Source organism: Trichomycterus rosablanca, chromosome 26 (genome assembly GCF_030014385.1).
Source record: "Trichomycterus rosablanca isolate fTriRos1 chromosome 26, fTriRos1.hap1, whole genome shotgun sequence".
In the NCBI taxonomy this organism is placed as follows: domain Eukaryota; kingdom Metazoa; phylum Chordata; class Actinopteri; order Siluriformes; family Trichomycteridae; genus Trichomycterus; species Trichomycterus rosablanca.
In genome coordinates, this window is record NC_086013.1 from 15,911,829 (window position 1) to 15,939,621 (window position 27,793).

Genomic DNA, 27,793 nt, shown 5'->3' on the forward strand with positions numbered 1-27,793 from the left:
CTTTTGCGCGCATCGGAGTCTTTCATTCACCTGGATTTGGCTCGTCTGATGCTTTGCAGGGTAAGATCACAACTTCAGCTTCTTTTGCAATTCTGACCTGAATGTGAGACTTGTTTTGTGCCGCAAGTTTGCACCAGATGTTTATTTTCTTTACTTTGAATCAATCGCACCGATACGCACGCTGTCGCGTCTTTGCGCGTCCGAGCTGAAGTTGCGTTTTTGTTTCGTTTTGTTTTTCTGTTTTTTTTTCCCGCAAATGTTGTGTGCAGACTGTGAGCTGTAATGGCAGTGCACACTGAAAAGAAGGCGCAGCGGCCATATTTGGCGAATTTTTCTTGCGAATTGTGCTTTTATTCGCCGAATAAATCCGCATTTCTGTGTTCGCGCTCGGATTCTTTATTAATCCGCGTTATTATAACAGACGCGCCTCGGAGTCTTTGCGCACTTGGGGAAACGATTCGTTTTGCGGATTTTTGTTACATTGTAAATGTCGTTTTCATTTCGTTGAAAAATTAGCGCCCCCTGTGGTCAGAATGTTTCCTGAAATTAAGAAAAATTACAATTAATTTCATAGCAATTCTGAAGATTTCTGCTCTCGCACTTGGATCGTGTTTAAACCTTTAATTCCCAGTTCTGCCCAGTTTATATCTGCTGTGGATGGAAGTGCACCCACATTAGCACCAGTTTTATGATTAGTTTCTGTTTTTTCTCATTAAAATGAGGTGAATCAGCATTAATGCTTGTTTTGTTCTGAGCCAGTACGTCGAGTTTACCTGCATTTCTTTCTGACGTTTTAGAGAACTGCACGGAATTAAAATAACAAGATGCATTTTGTGCCATGATGCCAACCTGATCGGGTGTAGCTTTTGCCTGCTTTAGTATGTAGTTTGTTTGCAGATCTTGTGGGAAAGAGAATTCATACTTAGACAGATGAATTTATGTGATTTATGTTTTTAAAAAAAAACTATTTTAACAACAGTTTTATAATTGTTGCGGAAAGTAAAAGTGCTCTGGATATTTGTTGTGTGCACAGATAAATTGTGTGCATTTATTTTCCTCCTGACATTTTAAGCACGTTGCAGCCGCACCTACAGAAACACGTCTTCTTAATAATTTATGATTTTTATTTTCTTTTGGCTTCATGGAGTTTAATTTGATATAGAAGCTTTTGTATTTTTATACTGTTATACATTTTGCACCATAATAATAAACAAACTGCAGTAAATCTGCCCCCTATAGTGCACGTTTACCATTTTGTTTATTTTTTAAATGTATTTTGCGATGTAAACCAATTTAACCGAGCTTTATGGTCTGTATTGTTATTCTAAAGGAAAATGTCTGTACATTTGACTGCATGGGTGCCGGGGTGGCACGGTCTATCGTGCTAGCTGGGTTCTGATTGGCGTCCAAGTCCTGCTATGGTTTGGCGCCCTGTCCAGGGTGTTCCTGCCTTGTGCCCAGTGTTTCCCAGTAAAACCAGACAACAGATAGATCTTAGGCTTTCATAGCTAGCTTATGGTTTCATGATTGTTTCTTTTATTAATTATAACTTTGTTCATGTTTTTGAACACAGTAAAGTATTCACACAAACACACACACCGTGTGATCAGTTTTGTTCCATTTTATGTCCAGGAAGAAGTATTTAAACACCACAAGATAATATTAGTACTAGTTGCAAAGCAGCTGCTGGTATTTACAGTTTTGAGACACCTTAGGTGCAGCATTGTGGTTTAAATTTGTGATGAAGGTCAGTAGATTTGCTGGGCCTGGCACGCACCTTTACCTTTGCTTCTGTATTTGCTGTTGGTACCTTGTTGAAACATCTAGATTATGGTTGTTTTGACTGGTAAGATTAAATTGATCTGTATTGGTCTGTATTCCATGTTTGTGGAGAAGCAGCTTCGATATGACGATGCTCCCATCACCGTACTTCACTGATGACAATGAGCTGAATTATTGCAATCCATTGATTTGCACCTTGTTTTACTGATGAAGTTTTGCATGTTGTGCAGGAACAGAGACGATTGTGGTGGGGTTTGTTGTTTTGTTTACTGTGTGACACTTGTTCCTGCTGTTTTTAGGTCGTCCTTCAACTGATTAACGTTAGTCTTAGTTGGTCTCCAGTTTATTGGTCTCCAGGGACAGTTTGTGGTTCTGTGAAGCTTTTACTTGTAGATGGTTGATTGTGGATGTTTGTTGTGGTTTTATAGCTTCAAGTGAAGTATAGATTCAAGTGAAAACTTAAGAAGCTCTTTGGCTTGTACCGTGATTCTACATGTTGTGTAAAATCTTCCCACCAATAGCGACGTCTAGCAGGTTGCAGAAAGACATTTAATATTTTACTATTAATATTTAAAATGAAATGGCGCACACCTCATCAGCAGTCAAAACAGCTCTGACCTGCTGACACGTGAATTCCACGAGTCCTGTGGCATCTGGGACCAGGTCGTTACCAGCAGGTCCACCAGTTTCTGTACATTACGAGGTGAAAGATCATCGGACGTCCACCTGATCTTCCCGAAACAGGATTTGCTGGACAAGCTGACCTGCCATTGCACCAGTGTCCAGTTCCAATGTGTGTGTTCCCATTAGTGGTGACAGGTGGTAGCGTGGGCACTTTGATGGTCCCCATCGTTCATCTCTAGGTGTAAAATGATCTACGGTTCGAGCCGGAGTAGATCCTCTGTTGGTTAGGGATTTGAACCAGCAACCTTCTGATTCACCTTCTAGTCCAGCACCTTAACCACTGAGCTACCACTGCCCAGATGTGATAGTATTACTGTATATTTACATTTATGCCATTTAGCATATGTTAAATATAATTCAAGCAATTGAGGGTTGAGGGCCTTGCTTTTGGGCCCAACAGTGGCAACTTGGGGGTGGTTGGGATTGAACCAGCAACCTTCTGGTCCTTAGTACCTTAACTACTATGCTACCACTGCTAGGATGTGATAGTATTACTGTATATTTATTCAAAGCGACCTATAGTTGTAGCTAAATATAATCCAAGCAGTTAAGGGTTGAGGACCTTGCTCAGGAGTCCAATAGTGGCAAATTTACTGTGGTGGGGCTTGAACTAGCCTCCTTCTGATTACTAGTCCAGTACTTCAACTGTAGAACTACTGTTCTGTAGAAACTGTAGAAATATTTTATTACTGTGTACTTAACTGTTGTATATAACCACAAGATATCTGTATTTTTTTACATATAAATGAAGAAATGGTTCATAGACGTTGATGCCAATTCAAATGATTTCCCCCCAAATTTCATTTTTCTTAATTGTTCTGATTCACTTTTTGAATCTCCGTTCTTCCTGAAGCGTGTCGCAGAGTTTTTACAGGCAGGGAGACATTTTACGATTCACCCCGAGTTTAAATGCCGCCTCCTTAATACCGGAATTACCGAGTGAGATTTATTGGCTAATACAGAAACGCTGGCTTGTGTTATGAATACTAATGTTAGATCTGCATGTCCACTGCATTAATACCAGCCTCATAAAGTAGTTCCTTTTCTGTCTGAGACTCACTGTGTAAAAAAAAAAGAAATCTAACAGTTTATTAGAGACACCGAACGATGAACGACCCGCTGGTCTGTAGTCGCTGTTTTAGTTTTTGTCTTTTTATGTTCCTGGAATTTAAAAGCTGTGCAAAATCGAACTACGCACTTCCTCTACTGCTTTTCCAGAATTAAGTATGAACTGAAACTCGTTGCCTATAGGTCACAGTCAACAAAAACTATTACAATAAACTACTGAACTAACTGGACGTCAGGATTTGAGTTCTGAAAAACGCTCATGATGGACGTTTCCTGAATGCTCCGGGGCTCTGGGGCTCGGTGATATTTACATTTCAATTTTTGACATTTACCCAGCACTCCTTTCTGCGTGTTTTGGGTGGCGAGAAGTGAAAAGGGAAAGTCTACAGGACAGTGGCTGTGGCTGTGTCGTAGGACTAGGATGCGGGCAGAGCTGGAGGTGGCCGAGACGAAGATGCTGAGGTTCTCGTCTGGATGGACAGTATGAAGAAAGAGACGAAGTTAGGGAGGTCAGATTGAGTCGGTTTGAGCATGTGCAGAGGAGTGATCTATAGGTTCTATAGTTCTATGGGGAGAAAGGTGCCAAGAAGGAAACAAAGGCCAAAAAAGGAGGACGGGCAGGGGTCTGTTTCAGCAGCATGAGAGGAACCTGTGAAATATTAGGCAGGTGGTTTCAGTTCCTGGTTCCAGGCATCTCTTTTAAAAGCACTAATAAAGAAACAGTGAAGTAAAAGTGGTCATGTTGTATATGTTACTCAGAATAGTGTTTCTCCAGAGCATCCTGTCTTCTCTTCAAGTCTTTCGGCCTCTGTGCCGTCCTCTTCCTCGTTTACCTTTAACTTTTCCAAGTGTAATTGTTTTTTTCCCAGGTAACTGGTTCTTTTTATGATTTGTCCAGAATAACATCTTCATTTTGGTTATCTGGGCTTCAAGTGATGAACTAGGTTTGATTTGGAGGAGCTGGTGAGGTTCTCCGCAATGTGGTACTCCCTACTTGGTACTCGAGACGATCTCCACGGCTAAACGATCACAACACGCTCTTCTAACGTCAACCGTCTCTCAGGTTTGGTACCTTATAAGGCAGGATTGTTTTTTCTCCTCTGTGTTTGCTGACCGGTCGTTCCTGCTGATGAGACCCACCATGGTAGTGTGATCAGCAGAGTTGACCGTGTAATTCGAGCTGGACTTTGCAGCGGTTGTAAATCAGGAGCGTGAACTGAGCACGCAGACCTTGGGGATCTTGGAGACGCTGTTCCCGAGGTTCTCCGGTCGAGAGGTCCAGGATTCAGTTATAGAGGGAAGTGTTTAGATGAATCAGGGCCAGGTGGAGGCTGGTGGAGATAGGATGATAGCCAACCGCAGGGGGTTCGGTGAGGATAATGCTTGATTCTTCATGATGGCTTCTCATGAAGACTTCTTTGACCCAGCGATGATGGGCAGCGGCATTGAAGCACCGTGGTCGAAGAGATGTTACAGATGTTGGTGAGAACGTTCATTCAAGCGCTTGGCCACGTACATCGCCCAGTCCGGCAGCTTTTGTGGTCTGACTTTGAGTACAGTCCATCTCATATCAGTGGTGGTCAGACAGATTAAAGAAACAGCCCAAGTGTATTACAGATTGACAACATGGCCAAAAGTATGTGGACACTTCGTCTTTTTAAAGATGAATAGATGTATCCCCGGTTTGGTTTGGTGAGTTGGTGAGTTTGGTGTACAGGAGGTCCAACCCTGACCTCCACCACATCGAATTTGAATTGGGATGAATTTACGGACCAGGACTTCTCATCTAAAATCAACTCCATGATTGTCTTTTGGCTGAATGGGCACAAATCTGCACCTACATGCTTTAAAATCTTCACACAAGGTTGTAGGCCGTTATAGATGCTAAGTGGGGTAACTCTATTAAATAGATGAGGATGATGATGATGATGATGCACTTTTCCCTTTACGTCTCCTCATGCTTTGCCACTTTTGCTTTTATTTCTGGAGGGATCAGTAATGGAACGTGGCGAGTCAGCTAATCTTAGCTTGGTTTTCTAAGAGTATCATGATGCATGATGCTGTTTTATCTACCTGTGATGATTTGTTTTCGCTTAAGGACATCAGGACCTGGTGAGGAGCTGGAAACATTTTAGACTTTGATTTGTTAAACTATTGGGACACCCCTTCTGAATGTTTGAAGTCACTTCTTTCAGCTACAACATTTGCTAACAGGTGTAATAAATCATAATATGCTTCCAACCTTGCAGCAACAGTTTAGGGAAGACCCTTACCTGTTTAGGCATGACTTGGTTCCAGCATAAGAATCTCCATTTGGCTGCACGGAGCCCTCACCCACTGACCCACTGAACAGCTCTGGAATGAACTGGAACGTCAACTGAGGCTGTCTAGACCAACATCAGTGCCTGACCATACAGTGCTCTTTTGATTGAATGGGCACAAATTCCCACAGACGTTCAAACACTTATTCTTGTTAGAAACCTTCTCAGAAGAGTTGTTCTAGGTGGAAAGATCACACAGAGGTCAGCCAACAAGCTCATGGTCAGGTGTCCAAATACTTTTGACCATATAGAGTGTAGATGGGTGGATAATCAGCATTGCCATGCACATTGTTGGTGCTGGTCCTATAGTCATCATCGGAGGTTTATTGGATGAGTGGGTGTATGAAGTATGTGGACGATCCTTATTATAAAGGTCAGGGGTTTTAGACGCATCCATTGGTAATGTGTATAAGGAACAGTGGTCGCCTAGATAAGGGTTCTTTCCAGTTTGTTTCAAGTGACCTGCATTTTGTCCATGATTTTTATCGCGACCCAGGCAACACAAACAATGCATCGAAACAAAACGGTGGCAATCTGGTCCCACTGTGGTTTACAAGGTGTAACGTAAAGTCTCCACAAGGGGGCGTCCGTGTACAAGTTCATTTTTATTAAATTATTATTATTTTTGTCTGCAATACATTTTTTTGGCTCGTGAACTATGGTTTTAAAAACCCAGGCTTAGTGGGTGAAGCTTTTTTCAGTCACAAGGTTGTGGGTTTGAATCCCGGCCCTACCATGCAATAAAAAGTGTACACATTTGTCCATCTGCCTTAGATCATTATTAGTTCATCATCATGATGTAGTGGTGCACAGAGCCCTGACCTCAGCCCTTCTGAAAACCCTTGAGCTGAATTGGAATGTCAGTCGAGAGCCAGGCCCGATTTAAAAATAGCGCAGGAGTAATACAGGTTCAAAAATTACCCGAATCGGTGTGGACGGGACCTCGTTCCTGCTCCGTTTTCCTCTGGCTAAGAATAGAATTTGCACTGAAATATTAAAACCGTCGGCTCGCACCTCCCTCCCCCTCCGTTCCACTGCATTCAGAAATAAATTCAGCGATTTTCTGAGCGAAGATTCCAGAGCAGGCCTGTAATTTCCCGCTGGATTTAGCGTCCGCGTCGCTCGACTACGAGGGGCGACGGAGAAAAAGAACGGCTCGTTTTAACATGCCGACTTCTTTTTTTTGTTTGTTTTTCAGATCTCACTCTCGACTGAACCGATCCAGAGAGAAGATAACAAGAGGAGGGAGAGGAACGAAGCGAGCGATCACTGACCACAGCGCTCCGGACTCCACGAGGTACGAGGTACACGTTCTGCGCTCGTGTGTTCGTTTGCATTTACTGTACGTGACTATAACGACTGCAGTTATTCAAAACCCATTGTTCCAGCGTTCAGGACTCTCGACTGTTTTCACTCTGAATTTGCTTTTCCTGTTTTGTATAAGAGGGTCGAGTTTGAATATGTCACGCGTAAAAAACTAACGTCATGTGACCGGCAGTTTGTGACCCTTGGTAAAGTAAAGCAGAGAAGTGAATTTGCTATTTCAATTTAATATACAGTTTATGTAAGATTTTTTTTGCCCCCATTTCCCTCCTATGTGGCTAAACGATTGGAAAACATCCTGCTTTATCTGAAATCTTACTTTTCTAAATCATCATTAATAATTCTGATGGACTAAAGCGCGTGTGAATTAGCCTAGTTTGTGTGCAGCTATTAAAAGGACGTGGAGCAGTGTTCTCTTAACCAAGGTCTGGAAGATAACCTGAGGTGTCAACTGGCATTGAAATGAAATTTGTATCTGGATGGTTGGCAGCCTCTCAGACAGCAGTTTAAAACTTGGGTTGTACATCTGTCTATCTGTCTGTCTATCTGTCTGTCTGCCTGCCTGCCTGCCTGTCTGTCTGTCTGTCTATCTTTCTGTCTGTCTCTCTCTCTATATATATATATATATATATATTTGTCTGTCTATCTGTGTCTATCTGTCTATATGTCTATATATCTACCTGTCTGTCTGATTGTCTGTCTATCTGTTTGAATGTGTATCTGTCTGTCTATCTCTATCTGTCTGTCTGTCTGTCTATATCTATCTTTCAGTCTGTCGTTCTGTCTGTCTCTCTCTCTCTCTATATATATATATTTGTCTGTCTAGAGAGATTCTCTGTGTCTATCTGTCAATATATCTGTCTGTCTTATTGTCTGTCTATCTGTTTGAATATCTATCTATCTATCTATCTATCTATCTATCTATCTATCTATCTATTTGTCTGTCTCTCTGTCTATATGTCTGTCTGTGCATCCATCTGTCTGCCTGTCTATCTATGCAGATTTAAAAAGTCAAACGTGTAAATGTACAGTGGACGTTCGCTGTGGAATAGAACCCCCCTGTGTAGAGCCAGTGTGTGTTTATAGCCGCTCCGCTGACCTGCTGTAACGCGCTCTTAGCGACACTGATCCTGCGCTGCCGTTAGATTCCAACATTCAGCTTTTTTTCCCTCCTTGTGATGCTTGAATTAAGAGGAAATTTAATTGGATGGTCGGCGTGCTTTCTGGATGAGCAGCGTGCCGAGAGAATTCATTATAATCCTGACGGGTTTCAGGTTAAAGCAGGCGTGTTTGGACCGGCCCTCAGTTAAACTCCCGGGTGAGAGGGAGGAAATGTGCAGAGGGAAGAGATGCTGTGATGCTACGTTTCCTTTTAACACGTATGCGCTCTCAGTGGTGGTCACCAGCCCAGATACATAGGAGGGTTGTGCCAGAAACGGCATCCAGTGTAAAAACTGTGCTGAATCAAATATGGGGTGGAGGAAGGAGGAATCGTTCATTTATTCAATCACCTCTTGAGATTTTTATCCTAAGCAAAAGATGACAGCTTGGCTGGTCTTCCCAACCTTGGCAGGGACAACCGTTCCATGTACTTTGTGCAAAAGTGTATATAAATCTCTGAATCTTTTTTGCTGTACTCCATTGTTACCCCAGATTGAGAAGCAGGGTTGCACTAAAAGTAATTCTATTTTTAAAAATTAATTCTATTTCTGGCACCCAGATGGTGCAGCGGGATATTCTGGAGCACACCAGCGCCGAGATTCTGCACTCCTAGGTTTGAAACTTGGCTTTGCCACCGGTCGGCTGGGCGCCATCCTGCGGGCATAATTGGCAGTGCCTGCAGCACACACGGTTCTTTGTGGGTGGGGCGCTAAGGGCTGCTCGCGGGTCGGAGGAGGTGTGAGCTGCAATATACCCACCTCGACTGCAGTCAGGGATCCTCCAGCAGTGGAAGACAGATTGACTACGCTAAATTGGGAATAAATGAGAGAAAATGCATAAATAAAATAGAAAAAGAAAAATTAATTCTATTTTGTTTTGTTTTTAAACAGCTCTTTTTCGTAAACACTGATTGATTAAATAAATATAACCACGGTGAAAGCACAACTAAATAAATAAATAAACTCTTGATTAAATAACTAATAAACAGCAGTAAATCAGATTGATTCGTATCAAATGAAGATCTCAGCGTGTCAGAAGCTCAGCATCTGCAGTCGTGCTGAATTTCTAATTTTAGAGCCTCTTTCAGGATTTATTTTCATCTAATTTAAGTCTGCGTTTCAATAGGTCCCGGTTATTAAATTTTAATTCGGGCTCGCATTAGCATATAAATTGAAAGAGGACCCTGATGCATTGCTCACTCGTTTGGATGGAATTTTAAGACCTGACATTTTACGTTCTTCTTTTTTTTTTTTTTTCTATACCCGTCTCGGTTAATGGAAAAAAAATTCCCCTTCCAATATATTTTTACGTTATTGCTTTTTTTAAATTGTCGTCCGGAGACGAGGACGCGGCTCGGGTAATTGAATGCGGGACTGCGAATGATTTCTGGTGCCGGTAAAAATGGAGCAGCAAGACTTACATAGACTTAATATTTCCATCCAGAGCTACAGATACAGCTCGAAAGAGAGAAAAATCTAATTCCCTGTTTGTCTTCTGTTTTGAAATGAGCAATTCTGCTCGACTCAGCGCTGAACTGCTTTTTTTTTTTTAAATGTTTTAAAATCTATGTAGGGAGAAGAAAAAAAAAGACTATCTCGTCTCGTCCAGCTCAAAATGGGTCAAATCACTGAAATATCTGCTCCCTGTGAAATTTAGGCTGACGGCTCGGTTGCTATTTCGGCCGTTTCCTCTACGCCGGAGCGGCGCGGTTCGAGAGAGACCGGGCGCGGCGGAAATTCACAACCCGTAATTTCCTCATCGAGGTGTTAAGAATCGCGAGCTGTCGCCGGTTTAGTGAAACGTTCCCGCTACGGTCCGTCTGTCTACTCGAATGTGGGATTCGGAGGGCGTGAGCTGGTGCTGGTATGAGAGGATCAGACACAGCAGTGCTGCTGGAGTTTTAAAATACCGTGTCCACTCACTGTCCACTCTATTAGACACTCCTACCTAGTTGGTCCACCTTGTAGATGTAAAGTCAGAGACGATCGCTCATCTATTGCTGCTGTTTGAGTCGGTCATCTTTGAGATCTTCATCAGTGGTCACGGCACGCTGCCCACGGGGCGCTGTTGGCTGGATATTTTTGGTTGGTGGACTATTCTCAGTCCAGCAGTCACAGTAAGGTGTTTAAAAACTCCAGCAGCGCTGCTGTGTCTGATCCACTCATACCAGCACAACACACACTAACACACCACTACCATGTCCTGATTATTGAAGAACAGGGTGAAATCAGGCTAAAAAGCATGTAGAGAAACAGATGGACTACAGTCAGTAATTGTAGAACTTCAAAGTGCTTCTATATGGTAAGTGGAGCTGATAAAATGGACAGTGAGTGTAGAAGCAAGGAGGTGGTTTTAATTTTATGCCTGATCGGTGTACTTCCTCAAGACAAGCTCGTGGTCAGGTGTCCAAATACTTTTGGTCATATAGCGTCCCTGCAAATTTAGTGTAACCAGCAGTTACCATGAATTATTTCTATATCATTTCTATATATTCACCCCGTGTTCCTCTCCTCTTCAAGCCTCGGTAGCCGTGGCCGATCACCAGCGGAGCGATGAGCACTCAGGACGCGCCCGCCGTGAGCCTGAAGAAGGCCGACCCCCCCGCCGAGAAGCTCAAGGTCCAGGTCGTACCTGCCGCGTCGCCCAAGTCCGCCGCGTGCCACGTGAAGCTGGAACCTCAGCGCACGCCCACCAGCACCTCCAGCAACGGGAAAGAGAGCGATGGCAGCCTGCCCGCCGAGATCTGCGTGGTCATCGGCAGCCCTCGCAATTCCCAAACTCAAGGTGAATCTTTAAGATCTGGTGTGTGTGTGTGTGTGTGTGTGTGTGTGTGTGTGTGTGTGTGTGTGTGTGTGTGTGTGAGAGAGACTCGGAGGAAGATATCTGGTTCTCTCTTAAGATCTTGGTGTTGTGATTCCTCATGTAGTTAAATTTTTTTAGGTACAGTATTACGAAGATATGAAGATATAAAGGCCTATAGATATAAAAGCATCATGCTGTGTTTTGTGTGTTACAGGATCCTACGTGTGTCGGGTTTGTGGGAAGAAGTACAAATATTACAACTGCTTCCAGACCCACGTCCGCGCTCACAGAGGTACGGGAACACCGGACGTCCACGACAAACAGAGCCACTTCTGATGCTAATGCTAAAAATATTTGTAATTTTTGATTGTGGAACGTGTTTGAATGTTCATGGTTCTGCCTGTTTGAAAGCAAAAGTTTAAATACGCTTGTGAAAGACACGTACGTCCTCGCAGTCTTGTACACACACACACACACACACACAGGGTGATTTTAGTACCTCCACTTAACCTGACTGCATGTCTTTGGACTGTGGGTGGAAACCGGAGTGCCCGGAAGAAACCCACAAACTTTGCACAGAAAGGACCCTGGATGCTGGTCGGGGGTATTAAACCCATGCCCTTCTTGCTGAAGATGATGGCACTACCCACTACATCAAGGTTTGAGCCAAAAAAGGGAAAAAACAATAATAATGAAAACATCAATTTTTAACAGGCACAATGAAGAAATAAACTTGTACCCAAATGCCCCCTGGTGGAGGCTTTACGTTGCATTTTGTAAGCCACATTGAGACCAGATTGCCACTATTTTATGCAGTGTTTGTGTTGCCTGGGTCGCGGTAAAAATCACAGACAAAATGTGTGTCCCTTGAAACAAAAGCGCTGTACTTTTCCACCCGGTTTAACATCATCGGACTGAAAAGCACCAGGGGTCCTTTCAGGAGGGGGTCAGCTGCAGAAATTATCGTCAAATTGTAACATTCTGTACAAGCCTGTGTGTAACTTTTGACCTGCAGACACGACGGTTCCTCACCTAAAATAAATAAATAACCACCTCCTTCTTGTCTTGTAGAGTCGGAGGGTGCATTACCCCCAGATCCGGCACCTCACGGCCCTAACAGTACGTACTGTTTGTACTAACATTTTTGCATTTATTTAACACTTTAAAGATGATGTAGTGCCCGGTAGCCTGATTCTGATTCTGATTCTGTTCTCCCGTGTGTTTTGCCGTGACCTGATTCAGATTCGTTCCGCTACACGTGTGATATATGTGGGAAGAAGTACAAGTACTACAGCTGCTTCCAGGAGCACAGAGAGCTGCACGCCGTCGACGGTGAGTTCTGTGTTTTTATATACGCGTTTATACAGGTCTGTAAAAACCTTCCGCAGGCGAAGAACCTCTATTGAGGAAGGACGAAGACAGAAGAGCTTTATATAGGGTAGAACAAGAGAAGCACGTAGATATGCTGATGCAGAGATCGTAGCAGATTTAGATCTTTAGATTCGTCTGATGGTACGATTTGATAAACGACTTTTGATTCGCCTGGAGCTCTTTTTCGGCTCTGCGCTTGTGTGGGATGTGCTGCACAGATTTACATTTTTTACTCATTATTTTATAAATGCACACACATATATATCTACATATATATTCACACACACACACACACACACTGATGAGCCAAAACATTAGGACCTCATGCATAACATGCCGTCCAGACAGCTCCGACCGTACGGAACCTGCAGCGACTTCTGGAGATCGCATAAAGCAGCGGTAAAGGGATGAGACCCTGTCCGACCTTCCCTCCCTCAAACACGCCTGATTGTGTCTGTGTGGCTGCTAGATTCTGAACTCGCCAGTCGGCTGGGTGCCCCTTAGCGAGCACAATTGGCAGTGCCTACAGCAGACGGGTGGAAAAAGACCACACCAAAAATGGGCGGGGTCTTCGACGCTGTGTGCGCCTGTACAGAAGTGGAAGAACGTGGAGGTCAGCGTGTGACTCTCCATGTGCGAGACCGACCTCATGCTCAAATCCATCTAAGTATGGATGAATAAGAAGGAGTCAGGCGACTGTGAACATGTCAGAGGCAGTCTGTGTCGGGCAAATATATCCTCTTTGGACACGACCGGGGTCCCTGGCAGCGAAAGACTAATCGGCTACGCTAAATTGGGAGCCGACAAACTAAAAATGAGTAATGTGAAGTGTTTCAGGGCTGAGAGATGTAATCTGTCATATTTTAATGCCCCTTGTTTCTGTTTTCTCCTCTAGACCCCTATGATCATGTGATTCCTGTGGAAGAACCAAAGGAGGAGACTGAGACCTATCAGAAAATCGGACCAAGTAAGAGTGCATGAAGTTCAGAAACGTAAGGACCACACGCTCAAAATGACCCACCCGCTGAGGGATTAGCTAAACCTCGTCCTTTCTGACGCATGTTCCGTAGCGCCTGCGTAAAGCGGGTTCATATGGAGATCCGTATCGCGCACGGAGAGTCACGCACTGATCCCCATTATCCCCCGTCTCTGTGCAGCTCCATCGATGAGCCAGCAGAGGTCGTAATTGCAGCAGATGTAAGGAATCCTTACGGCCCTCCCTCGGACTAGCCAGTAGGCACCCAGCCGGTCTTTAGCAGGGCTGAGAGTTGAACCTGCAATGTTAGAGCCCCCACTTGAGTCCTGAGGGAGAAAAATTTTCATTCACTTGGAATGTGTAGATATATTTAGGGCATTATTCCCAGTAGTCATATTCCAATATTCCAAGAATACTGCTACAATGGGATGTTACTGGAAAGCTCTTTTAGATCAGTTGTTTTTTCTAGCTAGGAAATCTCTGCTAACGATGGAATCTCCCACTGTCTTCCAGGGTCACAGATGGGACTATATGTGTGATTATTTTCTTACCCTCTTATCACATGCACAGAGTCTCCATGTGAGACTCTTTTCTACTTATAATCCAGTCTCTGGTATTTCATTACGGGTTTTTCCCACACAGTCCGTATTTTAACGAAGAGCAAAAGCTCTATGTATGTATATCACGCGCCAGCCGGTTAGACTTAAGGCGATGTAAAGCTCGATTGACTGGGGACAGTGCCGCCCGTGTCCCAGCACAGATTCGTGGATGTGGTAAACATCAAGCCTTTATGTGTGTGTTCAACTGACGCCTGACGTTGTCTGACGCGGCTCTTCGTGTTTTCCTTTCTGCAGAAACCGGGAGCTACACGTGCGAGTTCTGCGGGAAACAATACAAGTATTTCAACCCCTATCAGGAACACGTGGCGCTTCACACTCCGCTGAGTAAGATTTCATCCTCACACTCTCTCAAACGTCCCCACACACACACACACACACACACACACGTAGAGACACGTATTCGGGCCGCGAGCTTGTTGGACGCCCTGTTACAGGAACGAATCCGTTTGTTGGTTTTTGCTCAACAGAAAGCTCCTTCGGATTGAAAATGGACCAAAAAACGCCGGTGCAGTCGAGTCGCGGGGACGCCAACAGCTCTCAGGAATCGAGCGGTGAGTCCCCGCTGTGTTACTCTGTGCACTAGTGAGAATCTGAGGAATTTAGAGACTCCAGGGTAAAACGCATGAGGATAGATGGAGGTCCTGACCGTTTTTTTCTGCTGAGGGGTCACCGGGTCACCCCGAAACACACAGGGTGCAAGGCGGAAACACTCAGCCACTTCATTAACATGAAAACTGGACGTGATTGATCAGGAATTTATGGACACCTGACCATGAGTTTGTAGGTTGTCCCATTTCTAAAACGATTCCTGTTAAAACAGGGTGACCTCTGTGTGATCACTTAAGCTTCAACAATTTGTGCCCATTCAGTAAAAATAGGACAGAATTTGTATGGCTGAACACTGCCGTTGGTCAGCTGCTGACTGGGGCCGAGGTCAGGTAGCACTGTCGCCTCACAGCAAGAAGGTCCTAGGTTTGATTCCCAGGCGCCCCGGTCCGGGGTCCTTTCTGTGTGGAGTTTGCATGTTTTCCCCGTGTCTATGTGGGTTTCCTCCGGGTGTTCCGGTTTCCTCCCACAGTCCAAAGACGTGCAAGTGAGGTGAATTGAAAATACAAAATTGTCCATGACTGTGTTTGATATTAAACTTGAACTGAATTTTGTGTAACCAGTAACTACCGTTCCTGTCCTGAATGTAACCAACGTGTGTAAAACATGACGTTAAAATCCCAATAAATGATGGTTGTTATCAGTAGCGACGAGGGCCGTAGTAAACGGAATGGAAATCAGAAGAGTCTGTCGCTTCCTGAGAGAAAGCAGGAAATAAAAACTTGAATTAGCGCATTTCTGCTTTTAAAGGTCGTGTTAAAAATAAGATTTTTTTTTAAAATACGAAGCTCTGAATTGCTTGTGGTATCTGGTACCCAGAGGTTACCAGCAGATCTGTCAGCTTCTGTACTTTGATGCCGTCCTTGTGCCATGTATTCCGCGGGCAAATGATGAAGAAACGCGATTTTTACACGTCTGTGTAGTCGCCCAGCTGACTGATTAGGCTGCAGTTTGAGCTAAAACCATCGTTTACAATGAAGGGAGGTTGTGGAAGTGGTGTAAAGCAGCCCACGTTTGGACTCTGAAGCAGAGGAAACATCTGTTCTGTGCTTTGTATGATCTAATGTCCGGTCAGATGTCTGTATACCCACTGTGGGTGATTTTTCATGCAACAGAAATAAGGGATCTGTTCGGCCGGCCCTCCCTCAGACACAGAGACGTCTGCGTAAGAGCCCAGCTGAATGATAGAGCAGCAATTCCAGCTAAAACCATCATTTACAATGAAGAGAGTTTGTGTGAGTGGTGTAAAGCAGCCCATGTATGGACTCTGAAGCCGATGAAACATCTATTCTGTGGGTAAATGATCAAAAAATGGGATTTGTTGAACAGGTTTGACCCGCTTTTAATGCTCTGATGTCCAGTTCTGATGCCTGGTGCCCGGCTAACTGATAGCAAAGCTGCAGTTTGAGCTAAAACCATCATTTACAATGTAGAGAGTTTGTAGGAGTGGTGTAAAGCAGGCCATGTTTGGACTCTGAAGCAGTGGAAAAATCTATTCTGAGGGTAAATGATAAAGAAAATGGGATTTGTTGGATCAGTCGACCCTCTTTTAATGCTCTGATGTCCAGTCCTGATGCCTGCGTGTCCAGTTTAGCATGGGCACTTTGAGTTCTGGCCGCCCAGCAACCCGTCGGCGGATTGTGTCCTGAACCCAGATTCTGCCTAGTCTGTAGATTTTTGTATTTTTTGTTTATAATAAAATGAAATATTTATTTCTCCCGCAGAAACTCCGAGCCCCATGGTGCCCACCTCGTTCCCGCCCTCTCAGAGTAAGTACCCGCTCAGAAATGATCTCCTGTACTTCGTTTCCCTCACTTCAGCGTCCACCTGCATGCCGGTGATCAGACTCTCGCCATCCACCTGCGCGTATCGCTCACCTATCCGTACGATCCGGTGCATGGCTCCACCCACCCACCCCCTCTCGAAACGCCAGCACGAGCGCCCTCATTTCGCCCCCCTCCCTTCCTCCCCCCCTTCCCCATTTCAGAGCGTCTGTGTTAGCCTGTTAGCGTTAGCATCACTGTGTGGGCCTTGTGTTTTAGAGGCGTACACGTGCGGGTCCTGCGGGATTCAGTTCCAGTTCTACAGCAACCTCATGGAGCACATGCAGTCGCACGCCGGTGAGTCACGCCCGCTTCCTAACACGCTGATATCCACTAGATGGCCGAAAGTATGTGGACACCCCTTCCTAGTTTCGTCTCGTGGGTGCAGAAAGTCTAGCGCGCAGCCGTGCCACCTTCTTAGGCAAACGCTGGCACTAGAAACGCAGAGAAAATGTCTAGGAGCAACAACGGTTCGGTCGGTTCATCTCTAGGCTGGCACATACTGGTAAAGTGCTGTGGTTGAACACTGTGGTGCGAAGAGACTGGTGGATATAGCATAATGATCTGGGCTGTTTGCTCCCCGATCTCACCATTGCCCTCCTGCTTGAATGGAAGTAAATCCCTACAGTCATGTTCCAAAATATTTGGGGGCAATGTTGCAGCAAAGGCGGGGGCAAACACCACTGGCTATGGCATAATAATCTTAGCAAATTTTTTTGGCCGTATCGTCCAGCATTTAATGCCTGACCTCACTGATGCACGAATGGAAGTAAATCCCTGCAGTCGTGTTCCATTCGTTTTGGAACGGATGTGAAGTGTAGGTGTCCACATACTTCAGGATTTTTTTGAAGCATGCCTAACGTCTACTGAATGCCATCCCGCCCACGCTGTGCCACCAGTGTTTCAGCCGGACGACCTCGCCTTCATCGCATTTCCAACACGGCTGAAGTCAAAAGTTTACGCACACCTATAAAAGGCAAGATGTTTAACAAGATTAATGTAGGATTGGGACTTCTCTGTGCCCATATTATCAGGGCTAGCACATGAAACAGACTGTTACCCTTTGCTGTGTGGTCAGATGTAATCCAGCGACCACTAAAACCAGGTCTGCCATGAAGTAGAAGCTGCTGGAACATGTGTGACACTGTCCACGGTCAAGCAAGCTTTGCAGCTTTATGTGGTTCTGGGAAAGAAAGAAGCCTTGATCCGAATTCAGCATCCTGAAGCTCCTCCAAACTATGCAGGAGTAGTGTAAAGCTTGCTTGACTGTGGACACCAGTAGTGTGTGTGCTTATTATTGACTGACGGAGGAATCAGTCAAATGTTCAGTTATGCAGGTGTATGTAAACTTTTGACCCTAACCGTAGGTCTGTAGTAGTGCATGTGATGTCATCAGTCATTGGCATGTTCTCCCTTTCTTACCGTTTCTGGTCCTGGACTGTAGAAGATGCAGTTTAACAGTTGAGCTAAACGTGAGCGCAAGAGGGTGAGCAAGAAACCAGTGGAACTCTGGGTTCTGGTTCATGTTCCAGTTCCAGCAAACGTGTTCACATTCAGACCAGCCGTGACCTCTGTACCTCCCGCTGTGCTTCTTTTTACACTGTTTACTGCCAACCTCAGCCCACGCCATTCTACTAGCCATGAACTATATTCAAATTAGCCCACACAAATTGTTTTTAATATGTTCAGACTCAAAGTCCTGTCTACAAGCAATGACATCACTACAAACAGATCATCCAGTCATCCTGGAGCTCTGAGCCATAGAGAAAGATCTTAGAAAACACGGAGTCTACATCACATACTGCTGGATCCCCAGCAACTGCGATATTCAAGGAAATGAAAAAGCAGATAACCTGGCAAAAAAAGCTGTTGAAAAACAAATTACCTGGTGTTATATTCCACCCACTGATGCCTTCTATATAATTCGAACACTGCAAACAAACTCTATGAAATAAGACCACAACTTAACAGTACCCCAACTCGTTATCCATCGAAAAGACATGATCAAACAGTTCTAACAAGATGCCGTATAGGACATTCAGCACTGACGCACAGACACCTACTACTGAGGGAAGAGGCACCAAATTGCCAGTACTGTCAAACACAATTATCAATAAAACATATATTGACAGAATGTCAAGCTATTGACAATAGCAGGAAAATATACTACAAAGACACTAACATGAAAGATCTTTTTCAACACAACAACCCACAAAAAATACTAAATTTCTTGAATCATCTAAAAATCAAAAATCAAATATAATACAACAATTTTTAATTAAATTAAACCTACCACTTTTATTTTTTATGTATTTTTTATTTTTTATTTTTTTTTATTCACTCTTAAAATGCCATGTACATAGCCATACTGAGCTGGAATGGCAATAAAAAAACTAAAAAAAAACTGCCCAACCTCACCAGTGCCCTCCTGCTTGCATAGAAGTAAATCCCTGCAGTCGTGTTCCAAAATATTTGGGGGCAACTTTGCAGCAAAGATGGGAGCAAACACCGGTGGCTATAGCGTAATCATCTTGCTGTTTTTGATGAATTAGGCTCTGCCAAATCGTCCGGCATTTAGTGCCCGACCTCACTGATGCCCTCCTGCTTGAATGGAAGTAAATCCCTACAGTCATGTTTCAAAATCTAGTAAAAAGCCTTTGTTTTGGAGCAAACGTGAAGTGTGGGTGTCCACATACTTCAGGATTCAGATACATTCAGACCAGCCGCGACCTCTGTACCTCCCGCTGTGCTTCTTTTTACGCCTATTTGATTCCATTTGCATGTTGAACTGGATCGTAAATTCTACGTGAACGCAGCGTTCGAGTAATCAGATTAAAATAAAAATAGCTTTCGGATCAGGATTACTTCATAAACGTACGATCCTCGTTTCCGGGGATGTTGGGATTTCGCCTCGAGCTGCGTTTAAATTAAATCTGTAGAGAAGAAACTTCTTATATAGATATTGATGGCTGTTACGCGTTCAGACTGCTACGTCTTAACTTTTTTGGAAAAGGATATAAAATACTTGTTTCACAGCAGTTTATGCAGTCGTACTTTGATTTGCCGTCATACTTGAGTTTTTGCCCAAGCCAGTCATGATTGGCTATGGCTGAGGCTCAGTGATGGATTGGCGTCCTGGCACTTCAACGGACCCTCCGCGACATGAAAATGAACCAAGTAAACAAAAAATCTAGTAAATACTAGTCACGTTAAGCTTCTATGACTTACTGTTCATGCAAACATTTAATATCTATAGTCCAGACCAGGGGTGCCCAATACGTAGATCCCACGCAGTGCACGCTGGTCGATCGCGCCTCATTCAGACAAACAATCCATCGTGATTGACATGAAATGCGGCCACTGTTTCTTTAATTTGCGGTTTGTTACCAAAGCTACGCCTCAGCCCGCCTAAAGCACCGCTAATCTACAAAGTTTTGATTCATCAGTAGCCAGTCTGTGCCATTTTTGCATTTTTCCTTTTCTAACCTGCACGGTTTATGAAGATGAGGGCGCAACCGAGCACAAAGAAACCAAAAACGCTTCGATTCGGGGGAGAACGCTGCAGAGACTCGGTTTCGTTCATACGTGGAGGAAGCTGACGAGAGATTTTAACACTCAATCTGACATTTATATGAAGTCAAGCGCCTCTGCTGGACAATTTTGGAACTTGCTGGTTGAGGAAAAATATCCAAACATAAGAAACGTTTGTGAATCAGCCTTTTCCAACATGAAAATAATGAAGTGTAAATATCGATCCACCCTTACTGATGAACACTTGAATGCCTGCTTGAGATTTGGTATCAGCAGCTACTGTCCAGACTACGTAAACCTGACCGATACCATTCAGTGTAAATCATCAGAATAAGGTCCGAGTATCATTAAAGGAACTGAAGCGCATTTAAAAAAGCTTCAAAGTGATGAGGCCAACTTTAAAACTTTAAAAAGTGGATCATGATGACCTGTCGACTGAAATAGCAGATCTCAAGCCACAAAAGTATGGACACCCCTGCTCCAGACTGATCAGCTTTTCCCTAACGTGAATAATTAGCTGAGCTTTGGCGCCACCTGTTGGTTAAAAGCGAAGCTGCAAAGTCTTGCACCCCCGTCTGAAAGCTTCTCTATTCTCTCGCCTCATGAGGGACCAAAAGTCTGAGACCAGTAGTTTTATTTATTTTTTTATTTTTTTAATTATCTTTTTTCTCCCAACTTTTATCCCCATTCTAATCGTGTCCAATTACCCTGATTGTGTCCTCTATACTGATTCGACCCTTTTGCCGCTGACTGAGGACGCCACTCAACTGACTTGCGCCCCCTCCGGCACGCAATCAGTACAGCCTGCATTTTTCACCTGCACGAGCCGAGTTCATACACCGAGAGACACTGCGCACGGAGGGTCACACCCCCCTCAATGTTATTCCTCAGCCCTGTGCAGGCGCCGTCAGTCAACCAGCAGGGGCCGCAGTCGTACCAGTTATGAGGACCTATGCTCCGACTCTACCTCTAAGCCCCTGAACAACAGCCAAACGTTGTTCATACTGCCGCCCAACCCAGTCGGAAAGGTAGAGCTGAGTTTCGATACGATGCATCTAGAAACCCAACTCTGGTGCGCTAGCGTACTTTACCGCTGCGCCACCTGAGCGATCCTAGACCAGTAGTTTTAATTGAAGCATGTGCTCATACTAACCAGAAATCCACATATCATAACTATGAACTAGCAAATAATATGAGTTTATATAAATGTATGTCATTAATTTAAAGACCCAAGCCCTGTGATGATACAGACAGCAGCTAGATGAACTGGAAGGAACTCAGTCAGGTCCTGGTAGGTTGTCACAGGTATCTAGAGCCATGCTGACTGCACTGCGTGATGGAAGAGCCATAGAGACGATCGAGGCGGTCCCATAGATGCCTAATTGGGTTCAAGTCTGGGGAGTACTTGGAAGTCTTGGTCATGCTCTTCCAACCAATGTGGGACATCTCTAGCCGCCCCAAGGAAGACAATCCAGCGTGTATGGGTGTACGTGATCTGCACGGATGGATTCGTACCCAAATCGCTTAAGAGTGCCTCCCACATGGATGCATGGGCTCAGAGAATGCTACGAAAACACAACACAACAAACCATACCACTGCTACAGTCGTCGAATGTAGGAAGCGGTCATAATAATGTGACTCCGCAGTGTCACGGTGGCGGCGCCACCTCAGAGACGCTTGGGAGCGTGCACACGGAAATACATCATAGAAGGCATTACCACCCACAGTGGACAGTATACACTGATCAGCCATAACATTAAAACCACCTTGTTTCTACACTCACTGTCCATTTTATCAGCTCCACTTACCATATAGAAGCACTCTGTAGTTCTACAATTACTGACTGTAGTCCAAATGTTTCTCTGCATTCTTTGTTAGCCCCCTTTTATGCTGTTCTTCAATGGTCAGGACCCTCACAGGACCACCACAGAGCAGGTATTATTTAGGTGGTGGATCATTCTCAGCACTGCAGTGACACTGACATGGTGGTGGTGTGTTGGTGTGTTGGTGTGTGTTGTGCTGGTATGAGTGGATCAGACACAGCAGCGCTGCTGGAGTGAGAATAGTCCACCAACCAGTAATATCCAGCCAACAGCGCCCCGTGGGCAGCGTCCTGTGACCGCTGATGAAGGTCCAGAAGATGACCGACTCAAACAGCAGCAATAGATGAGCGATCATCTCTGACTTTACATCTACAAGGTGGACCAACTAGGTAGGAGTGTCTAATAGAGTGGACAGTGAGTGGACACGGTATTTAAAAACTCCAGCAGCGCTGCTGTGTCTGATCCACTCATACCAGCACAACACACACTAACACACCACCACCATGTCAGTGTCACTGCAGTGCTGAGAATCATCCACCACCTAAATAATACCTGCTCTGTGGTGGTCCTGTGGGGGTCCTGACCATTGAAGAACAGCATGAAAGGGGGCCAACAAAGAATGCAGAGAAACATTTGGACTACAGTCAGTAATTGTAGAACTACAGAGTGCTTCTATATGGTAAGTGGAGCTGATCAAATGGACAGTGAGTGTAGAAACAAGGTGGTTTTAATGTTATAGCTGATTGGTGTATGTGTGTGTGTGTGTGTGTGTGTGAATGTCAAAAAGGGTCAAAGCAGGAGAGAGATTGTGAGCCGTACAGTAAACACACACTAAACTTTTTTTGTTTAATAAACAATATTAAGAACTAATACATCTATAAGGTCCTTATATTTTTACCTCCCGAATCCGTGCATGTTCTTTCAGCTTTTTATCCTGAGGGAAACGACACGTCCCTCCTAAACACAAAATAACACCTTTAATAAAGCAGGAACGTAAACGAGTGGAACCGCCTCGGGCTGGTGAAGTTATTATTTGAACATCAGTGCCGCGTTCTCTCCGACATAAACGGGATTTTTTTCGTTCTATGATGGAACATTTGCGGAGAGTTGCATAATGGGTAATATCGAGCGTGTTTGTGTCGTTTCAGCGGATAATGAGAATCACACTAAAGAGGACGCGGCCAAACCCAGCCCGGCGCCGCCGGCGCCTCAGGAGCAGACGTGGAAATCGCCCCCTCCTGCCCAGAGGAACCACGTCCCTACGTTCCGTAAGTACCGCCTGTTCCTGGTCATATACAACAAAGTATTCAACCCCCAAACCCCTCGATCACCACAAACATATAGTAGAAATCAAAAGTTCACATCCACATCTGTCAGCTCTGACTGGTCTGGTCATTCTCCACTGACCTCGCTCATCAAGATGACCCTTCGGCATACAGAACTGCCATTCACTGGATGATTTTTTTTTATTATTATTCTCAAACCCATCACCCATTACAGGCATTTAGATCACTTTTTAACGGTTGTGTAATTAAATACTGACCCGTCGTTCCTAATAAAGTGGTCAGTCGGTCTATATTATCTATGTTATTGTAAGTGATATGAAGTTGTTTTTTTATGTTTACATTTGTATTTAGTTTCTATATATTGTAGTTTCAGGCACGGTGGAGAAGCATGTAGTGTCGGAGCTGCCCAGCTCCAGGAACCCAGGTTCGATTCTCACCTCAGGTAACTTTGTGGCATGTTCTACCGTACCGGCGTGGGGGTTCCTTCTGCATACGCTGGTCTCCCCAGCCTCTTAAACCATGCCATTAAGGTCAATTGATCACCCGTGGACTACCTTAAGTTGCTTCTAGTTGCGAGTGTGTTGTTCGTGATGGACCAGGGGCTGTCCAGGGTGAATCTCGGACCATTCGCGGCCCTCGGCTGACATAATGATTCATAATAAAATAGCAGATTATTTCTTCGTTTCACTTCATTTTTTGATGCAAGATTTATAGTTTTCATTTAGATAAAAAATGTTTTTGGTTTAATTTTAAAAACTAAACCCTGATTCGAGTATTTCAACCCCAAGCATACAGCCAAAACAACTCTGAAGTGGCTTTAGAGCAAATATCTGAGTGTCCTCGAGAGTCCCAGTGACAGCGCAGACTTAAGACCTATTGAAGGTCTGTGGAGAGACCTGACACTCAACCAGAGCTGCCATGACGGATGGAATAAACTGCCTAAATCCAGATGTGCAAAAATACGCAATATTAAAAGTCAAGGGGTCTGAATACTTCCTGAATCCACTGTATCTGAAATATTGATTCTAAAACATTGATCTAAACAGAATTCTGTCCTGTTTTACCACAGAGAACCGGTTGCTCCCGGAGAAGGAGCGTCAGCAGGTTGCCGAGCGTCTCCTGCGCATGATGTGTACGGATCTGGGTCTTCTGGGCGCCCTCAGCAGCAAGGACTTCCTCAAGCTTGCCCAGACTCTGGTCGATACGGGTTCCCGCCACGGTGCCTACTCCATCCGCGAGGCCCTCGGAGACATGAGCACCTTGGCACTCAAGCAGCTTCCTCGAATGTACAATCAGGTCAAGGTGAAGGTCACCTGTGCCTTGGGGTCAAACTCTTCCCTGGGCATTGCCGTGACCTGCCACTCACAGACTATAGGCCCGGATTCCTGCTACATACTAACGGCCTATCAGGTCGAGGGTGTCCGACTACGACGCTACGTCCTGGGACTTAAGGAGGCGACTCTACGGGAGACTCCTGAACATATTCACCACTGGGTCCAGAATGTTCTCTCAGAGTTCGTCATGTCTGAAATTCGTACCGTGTACATCACCGAGCCGCGGCTTTCCGCTTTATCTACCTGCGGCAGGTCAAGTCTCAGCCTGCGGTGTGCCGGATGCTCCCTTTCGGCCACCGTTCAGGCGGTCCTCGGACGGCGTAGCCTGCAGGCCAGGGGTCTTCATGAACTCGGTGAACTTCTGGCGACGTGTCGAGACATCGCCTCGATGACGAGCTTTAACCGTGAGAAATCCTCAGAAGAAGCTTCTCCACCGCCGCCCTGCTGGGATTTGTCGGCTGAGGCGTTGCTCAAGGTCCATGAAAACTTTGAGGCCATTTGCAAGAGCACCGCACCGCTTCTCCAAGGCCTCAACAAGCACCTGCTTGGGACGCTGGCTTCCCTGTTGGCGCCGCTTCGCCAGGCTCTGCTGGAGCTGGGAGGTGATCGCTGGCCGACTATCCAGCAAGTCCTGCCGGTCTACCTTCGCCTGGAGAAGCTTTTCACCTCCAAGGCTGGAGAGGCAGGAGCTGGCAGCAAACTTTGCCACTACTTTCTGGAGGCACTGAAGGAAAACTTCAAGGTGGAGCGAGTCCATCAGGTTGCGATGATCCTTGACCCGCAGCTCAAGCTCCGACCAGTTCCGGGATACCAACACGAGGAGATCATCTCCAGGGTGTGTGAAATGGCAGCCAGCATGAAGGACCCGAGCGGAGGCTCGTCCGGGACCTCCGGAGACGAGAGGGACTGCGACGGGCCGGCCGGTCCCAAGAAAGGCCGCATGGAAATCAACCTGGACAGGCCGTCTTGCTCCGCTGAAGATCCGCAGGTCCGGAAGGAACTGTTTCAGTACCTGGGAGAACCACTCTTCCAAGCCACGGGCGATCTGTTTCAGTACTGGAGCTCAGTCATGGACAGATACCCGAGGTTGTCCCGGTTGGCGCTTTGGCTCTTGGCCGTGCCCGCGATGGGTGTCCGGAGCGAATGCGTCAGCATCTGCGAGCAGACCTTCGCTCTGAAACGGAAGCGAGAGGTCACTCCTGAAGAGATGAACAAGCTTGTTTTTCTCAAGTGCAATTTCGCCTGAACGGGGGGCCACACCAGTCGGACTGTCCAGACCTCGTGTAGACAAAAAAAATTGTAGCATTCACTTACATTTTTGGTTTGGACTCTGAGTTGTTGACTTCTTGGGTTCTTGACTAAGACTGAGAGCTTTGTTGGGAAGACGTCGAGTTCTTTTTTGGGCATCTGCTTGGAGCAATACTTTAAGGACTAGATATTGCCGACACACCTCAAACCTAGTCAAGGGTAGCAAACACCCTCGAACTTTTAAAAACGTACTTTTATTGCCAATGCTTGAATCATCTAAACCAAAACATGGACACACTGTATGCTTTACTTTCCTCTACGAAGTGTTTCATTCAGATCAGGATCGGCTAGACTGTTTTTATTCCGGTGCCCTTGTCGTCTTGTCGTCCGGTCATCCCGCTTGGATTACAAGTGTCGGTCAAGTGTCTTTTTATTTTATTTAGCGTTTTTACTAGCTGCCAGAGAAAAACGAACCCCGAACAACCCTAAACTGTTAGTACCAGAGCGGATTCTCACCTAGTTCATAAAGAGACTGAAGGCCCACCAGTGCTGAGATCTCAGGCTCTAGAGTTCCAATATCGGCTCTGCTACCAGCCGACACAGACTCACAATTGGCTGCGTGTCTGTTGGGGAGATCATGGCCGGAGCAAGTTGGTAGCGGCCGCATTTTGACCGGCTTTCTATAAGATTCATGTAGAACAAACACTGGTGGTTGGAACTAAAGATTATAAAAGATTTATTGAGTGTGGATGGTGCTGCAAAGCCGTGACGAAGTCGTTTCTGTTGCCTTTTTATTACGTGATGTCACGTGGCGTCGTTTCAGATCAAGTCTTGCACAAAGGAACCGCAGTACAAAAACACATTGTGCAATTTTAGTTGTGAAAATACGATGTTATTGAACACCTATTATCATTTGAAATGAATCTTTCACGTCACTGTGGAGGAATTTTAGCTGGCTTTTTGGATACTTAGATTACAGCGTAGTGTTCCTGTAGATACTCAGTTTTAATTTGTTTAATTGTTGTATGAAATTCGCTTTCATTTCAAAGGAATCTGAATGAATGATAACTTGTTGCTCAAATGAAGCGGACGGAACAAATGTTCGGTGTTTTTGTACTGCAGTTCATTTTGTGTAATAGCCTGTATTGATCCGAGATCATTCAATACCAGTCGGGAGGTGAGGAATTTATTTTTCACACTTCCTGACAAATCCTGACAAAATGAGACGTCCCTCACCTAAAAATGCACACCCTGAATGATAAATACGCTGGTTTCACTCCACCCAGGGATATAAAAACGGTTTTAAAGGCGAGGCGAGGCAGCTACGTTGTTTTCTGGCAGCGTCCAGCGGTTTTTTAATGTTGTGTTTTGTTCTGGCCTTCATGCACTGGATTTAATGACTGTTTTAACTAAATCGGGTGAAGCTCTAGTACTAATCCTCCAGCGGTTTGTACCCATCAGACCTGGTTTGATGGTCCGTACCTGTACCTCGGTCTTCACTCTGGTCTCTGAGACTCGGCTGCTTTTATTTCCGACTGTATTACACGGACAGACCGTATTACTCGGCATCCCGCGTCCGTTTTATAGCCTCTAGAGGGCACCGTCGAGCACCTGCTTCGGTGGGAGTCACCAACGTCGTACCTCCTTTTCTATACTCAACCTTCGGACACTTTGATAGAACCCGTCGCAGATCCGAAGTTTATTTTTGGCCCGGGGAACGTAGCGGATCACAAGCGACTCTTGTACAGCCCGACGGCGTTCACGTTCATCCTCACGTTTGCAATATTTAAACGACATGTACTCTTGTTTAGGAACCGTTTTTAGGCTTTTAGATTTGAGGTTTTTTTTCTTCATGAATGTTGTGTGACATGTTTGAACAGTAGGTCTAATTTATACTTTTTTAGCACACTATTTTTATATCTATATAGATAGTTAATAGAAGTTTAAGTCATCACGGAGTTTCAGTAGTTCAGAGCGCTGAGCAGCATCCTCACAATCTATCGTACTGTGTGAATAAAATGTACTGAAACTGA

General features: G+C 45.0%; 1 protein-coding gene across 5 annotated transcripts; it reads left to right on the top strand.

The window, feature by feature from the left end:
* Positions 1–27,793, top strand: znf618 (zinc finger protein 618). Of its 5 annotated transcripts, none has more exons than XM_062988754.1 (14): positions 1–60; positions 7,054–7,159; positions 10,859–11,123; positions 11,356–11,433; positions 12,213–12,260; positions 12,384–12,473; positions 13,408–13,479; positions 14,343–14,432; positions 14,576–14,659; positions 16,439–16,483; positions 16,757–16,834; positions 23,041–23,160; positions 23,546–23,620; positions 24,248–27,793. In XM_062988754.1, the coding sequence occupies exons 3-14, from the start codon at positions 10,892–10,894 to the stop codon at positions 25,756–25,758; spliced, it is 2,523 nt and encodes an 840-aa protein (XP_062844824.1). In that variant the 5' UTR covers positions 1–60; positions 7,054–7,159; positions 10,859–10,891; the 3' UTR covers positions 25,759–27,793. The 5 variants fall into 5 exon arrangements, with proteins under 5 accessions (XP_062844824.1, XP_062844822.1, XP_062844825.1 ...); XM_062988752.1 differs by having other exon boundaries at positions 7,054–7,152; XM_062988755.1 differs by lacking the exon at positions 23,546–23,620 and having other exon boundaries at positions 7,054–7,152.